Source organism: Montipora capricornis, chromosome 14 (assembly GCF_036669925.1).
Source record: "Montipora capricornis isolate CH-2021 chromosome 14, ASM3666992v2, whole genome shotgun sequence".
In the NCBI taxonomy this organism is placed as follows: domain Eukaryota; kingdom Metazoa; phylum Cnidaria; class Anthozoa; order Scleractinia; family Acroporidae; genus Montipora; species Montipora capricornis.
The window spans coordinates 22,922,991-22,927,990 of record NC_090896.1 but is presented as its reverse complement, the minus strand read 5'-3'; the positions used below and the strand labels follow the sequence as shown (position 1 = coordinate 22,927,990).

The window sequence follows — 5,000 nt, the reverse complement described above, 5'->3', positions numbered from 1 at the left end:
ATTCCTAAAAAGCACTGCCTTGAGGTAGAGAGCATTTTCCCGTTTCAAGCAATTTCTTAAAGTCAGTAGATCCTGAGATATCGATTTTTTTGAGAACGGATTTTTACAAGCGGTATCATGCAATAGAAGATCAAAAAACAATAGGTAAAATGAGGATAATTAAACCAATACTTCCTTCAAATCTGTGAGTTTCCTCGTTTGTTGATTCAATCTTTACAATGATGCTTTATTTGTCTTAGTCTTTGTAAAACCACTCAATGAACATCGCAAACAATGCGTGTGAAAACTTGATTTACTAATTCTAACAGTCACCCCAACTTTCTCTCAACCTATCAAAATGGCGCTCAATGATCAATCGTAGAGATGGTGGCCTTCAACTCGCAATCTATCGAGTCTTAGCATTAATACATTGATATTTAGGTCGTTTTAACAACACAAACCAGAAATGGCTAAGGAGAGTGTTTAAGGCTGCATTGTTAACAGCCAATTCTTAGCAGAAAATGTTATCGATCTTTCGTTTGTAAACAACAACACGGAATATTCATCGCTCCAAGTTTTATGAGTTCTTATCCCGGTAATACAGTAGCATGATTTTCTTTTGTTTGGGGTGCGGGTAACAGGCCAGTGCGGGTAACCTGTTGAACTTTTTTCCCCTTACGACAAAAATAGACCGCTGCGGGTAATCTGCCATGCGGGTAAAAGTCCGGAAATTACAGTACTTGTTTAGGTTCTAAAGCCTTTGGGACATCATTTCCGATAAGCAGGCCAATGGGGGCGTCGATCTTGGGCAGCTGAATGCCTTTGAGGTAAGGATACTTGTTTAGGTCCTCTTGTTGCTGGATGCTGTTTTTACTGACTGGTAGTTGTGGGGTCGAGAAGACAGTTGGGAGCTCGACGCAGTTCCGTTCATTCAAGTCGAACACTTCCACCTTGCACTCCATCACGCTATTGTGCTTCCCTAAGGTCGTCAATGAGAGGGTAGTCTGTTCACCATCGACAGTTAACATTTCCATGATTTGCCGACTGCAGAATGTCGTGTTCGACCCACTATCCAAGAGGGCGTAAGTTAAAACTGGGGGGTCGGCACTTCTGGCCCTGACTTTAAAAGGTACGATAGGAAGGCCAATCATTGGTACACCAGCCCCAGATGAAGCACATTGACTGTCGCCATTGACAGCACTGTTATTGTTGTTCCCAGTGACTCTTCTGTCGCCTTCGGTAATTGGACCTTCGTTGGAGGGAAGGTGCCCAAAATTGCGATCTGGTGATTTTGGGAGGAGAAACGTCGAATGTTTCGTATGGCAAGTGGGGATTTTGCAATAGCTGTTCTTCGGACAGGAATGCACTTTATGGCCAGGTTGGAAGCAGTTCTCCCAGAGTCCTTGTTTGCGAACGAACGTTAGTCTCTGTTCCACTGACTGCTTCTTGAATTGGCAACAGCGGGTCAACCAGTGGTCCTCCTTGCATAAATGGCATTTACGCGTGGCCTTCATTATATCACGCCGGTTTCGCTTCCCAGAGTCGCAAAATTGTCACTGTGTCGGGCCTGCAGTCATTGGAAGTCTTTCCTTGGCTTCTGCGTTCAGTGTTGATGGTTCCGAATGCCGGGTGGTTTAAGGCTATCGCCTTTGACTCAACAAAGCTTGCGATGTCCTCAAACGTAATTTCTCTGTGCTTGTTGTTTGTGATATCATCAGTAACATCGCGCCACCTTTGCCTCAGCGGAAAGGGAACCCTTTCTATAACTTTCTGCATGCTGTCTGGATTCTCAATCTTGTTGAGGTAGCCCACCTCTCTTAGGGTGTTCTTGCAGCTCGTCAGAAGGATGGCAAACTTCTGAAGTGCTTGGCCGTCTTCATGCTTAATCGGTGGTCCGTTTGTGACTCTAGTAACGTAGGCAGAGGCGATTTTGTAACTCTGGCCATATCTTTCCTTTACAAGTCTGTGCACTTCTCGATAGCCTTCATCTGGTTGCATTGACAAACAGTTGTTGATGCTGTCCCAGTAGCTGTTGCCGCTGTTGGTCGCGGTATTGATGCATATACATAAGCTGCTCGTTGTGACGTTGTTGTCACTGGAAGTCGATCATATCTCCTCACGAATTTTTCCCCAACGTCTGAAGTACTCAGAGATGGACTTCGCTCTTGTTTAATACCCTCATGATCAAGGCAGTGGTCATTGAGCTCGGGTTTAAGTGGGATTACAGGTGACCATGCAGTTCCTTGAGGTGAGAAGATATTTGGCTTGCTACCAAGTTTATTGATTACTGCTGGACTTGGTTGAAGTTCTTCTGGTCTCTTTGGCTTTTGCGGAACCTTGATGAGGCCTGGAGTGACCTGCGCGCCTTCTGAGAATTGGTCTGAGGCATGAAGTGCTGATGGGTGTGGCTGACTGACTAGGAGGCGAGAACAGTGAGAGGTCCTGTTTCTGTGCAGGGAATGGCTGTCAAAAGTAATGGTTTCCTTGTTCAGCCACAGCGTAGACATGCTCTTCAGCCTCCATCTTAGCAATTTCAGTCTGGAGCTGGAGTTGTTGTTTGCCTTGTTCGAGGCACAATGTGGCCTCTTCTTGCTGCTGCTTTAGCCTCAACTCTTCTTCCTGCAAACTTTGTTGCTGGCACAGAGCAGCTGCTTTGCCGGTTATTGATGCTCTTTTCGCCGTTCTTCGAGGGCTGGCAGTCGACGATCCGGCTTCCAAAGAGTGCAGACTTGTATGCGAAGATTTGGAATGCAATGTGCGTGTACGGGATCTGGACCCAGTATTGCTGACCGAGTCATGCAGGTTTATTTCACTTTCCGCTCTTGAAAACCACTCTTCGCGTGTCCATTGAAAGTTGACGACCCGTTGATTCTCGCACTTGAAATACTCTTGCGAGTCTTGACTTTCAAAATCAACCTCGAGGGTGGTATGCGTTGTGGGCGTCTCGGAAATTTGTGGCGATTTTTTCGAATTCCTGGGCCCATTTACGAACATTGGCAAAGTTTTCATGGTTTGTAAAGCGTTCCGTCAGTTCCTTGATTTTTCTGGTGATGCGTGCCTTTGCTGCACTTCTCGTTTTGCAACACTGAAGGGACTTCTCGCACTTAATTCCATCTTTATCGAGGGTAACATTAGGTCGCCTGTCGCAAGTTGAATGGTTTGACTCTTCCCTTGAAGCTTCAGCCATATTCCTTATTTTCGAACTAATGTAAGCACCAAATCGTAGACAATTAAAAAAGGTTCCATTTAATGCTTACTACAATTGAAGTAATCAAGAGGTAATCCGAACCCATTTGAAGTCAATATTTGAAGATCAGCAATGCCAATGACAACAAAGAAACAATGGTTCGACTGAAAGGAAATAAATCACAATATTTCTAAGAGACTGATTCACTGATTGAAAAACACAGCATAAAGCAAACTTACAAATATTCCTCCCTTCCAGAGAAGCGAAGAAATACACGAAGAAAGTTTAATCAAACAGCAGAAACTAAAACAGAACACTGGCGAGTGAGAGCACGCTGCGATTGACACATGAATGCGTCATGATTTAATGCAATGTCACACGCGCATAAATAGGATGGAGTAACAATCACGTGCAAAAAAAAAAACACCAAATGAACAGATAGAAAAGTTTGAATTTAACAAACCCAATGGTCTCTGATACTTCTCTTCCAGTCCTGGACTTGAATACATAACAATACTTAAATACTACATGTTTCTACAACAGTTTATACTTGATGACTCCCAGATTAATTTTCATGGCCGAGGCATGTGTTTGTTTTTCTTTCTGGACGATTCGGATGGCAATAGAAAGCTGAAGAGTCAATTATGGTCAGATGCATCTGACATCACAGCATCACTTTTGTCTGAAAAACAATCACACAGTGTTGATGAAGCAATCAGTGATAGTGCCATCGTTATCAAGTGACACCAAGCTGACAGTTGGTGATGGGCTTTTAGAAACTGTTGGTCTAACAGTTGGCGTCCTGATAAGACTGTCAGTTGGGGAAGACTGCAAATAAATTTTTTGAGATTTCATTAAATTCTTAGTGAAGCTGTGTACAAAATCAAATAATGCATATAATTTAAGTCACTTTCTTTAGTCACCATAAATCTTTTTCATGCCACTTGATGCTGTTTTTGACATCTTTTCTAGATCTGTGTGGGGACTTGACAACCTTTTTTTTAGCAACATCACATTTCTAGATGCAGCATATTTGATAGTAGCTGACTTAAAGAACAAATGCCTAATGATTTTATCATTTGTAAGTTTATTCTTTGACTTGATGAAACTATCACTGCTATATTTAAGTCTATGAGAGGAAAAAATAATCAACCATTCTTGTTTCAGGTAAGGTGCAAATAGCTAAACCAAGTAAATATAACAATTACAAGGCAAATTACAATACTCAGTAACACAAAATGAATATCATACTTACCACAGAGAGCTGTCCTAAATAAAAAGAAATAAAGTAAAATGTTACTAACAAAGACATATAAAAATCTTGAATGCTGTTTGTCTGTCCATGCATCACGAGGAATTTCCACAAAGCAGGCAGAAAACAATTTATTAGTAAACATCCAAGTAAAATTTACCTTGTTGAAGGATTTCAATGGCTTGCATATTTCTTTTCAGTGCATCCTTACTCAAGTGACACTGCTAAAATTGAAACAGAAACAAAATCTGAAAACCTCTTTATACTAAATTCAGCAAACATTGTAATAACACAGATCTGGATACTTGTATATGCAATAATGTGGCGACATTAGTGGAATGTTTAATTACAGAAAATATCCATACTCCCTCCACAGAAGGGATTGAAAGTTCCTGGGGGGGAGGGGGGTGGGGGGTTCTCAAAGACCAAAAAAATTAAAGAAATGTGTGAAGTTTACTCGAAATTTCCAATTCTAAAACCAACAACAAATAGCTAAGATTATAAGAAATTGGCGGAGAAAAATGTGTGAGCTGCGTGGCACTTGTACTAATACACAAAAAAATTGTTAGTCAATGTTTCCCT

The 5,000-nt window shown here is 41.8% G+C and overlaps 1 protein-coding gene across 1 annotated transcript in view; it reads right to left on the bottom strand.

Moving 5' to 3' along the window:
* LOC138031700 (uncharacterized) overlaps positions 1–2,988 on the bottom strand; it is a 4,401-nt gene extending 1,413 nt beyond the window's left edge. Inside the window, exons 1-4 of the mRNA XM_068879341.1 lie at positions 2,541–2,988; positions 2,156–2,395; positions 1,537–1,967; positions 715–1,424 (exon numbers count right to left, since the gene is read on the bottom strand). Of these exons, the coding sequence (XP_068735442.1) occupies positions 715–1,424; positions 1,537–1,967; positions 2,156–2,395; positions 2,541–2,988 (1,829 nt within the window). The remainder of the gene's footprint in view (positions 1–714; positions 1,425–1,536; positions 1,968–2,155; positions 2,396–2,540) is intronic.
* Between the last annotated feature and the right edge of the window lie 2,012 nt (positions 2,989–5,000).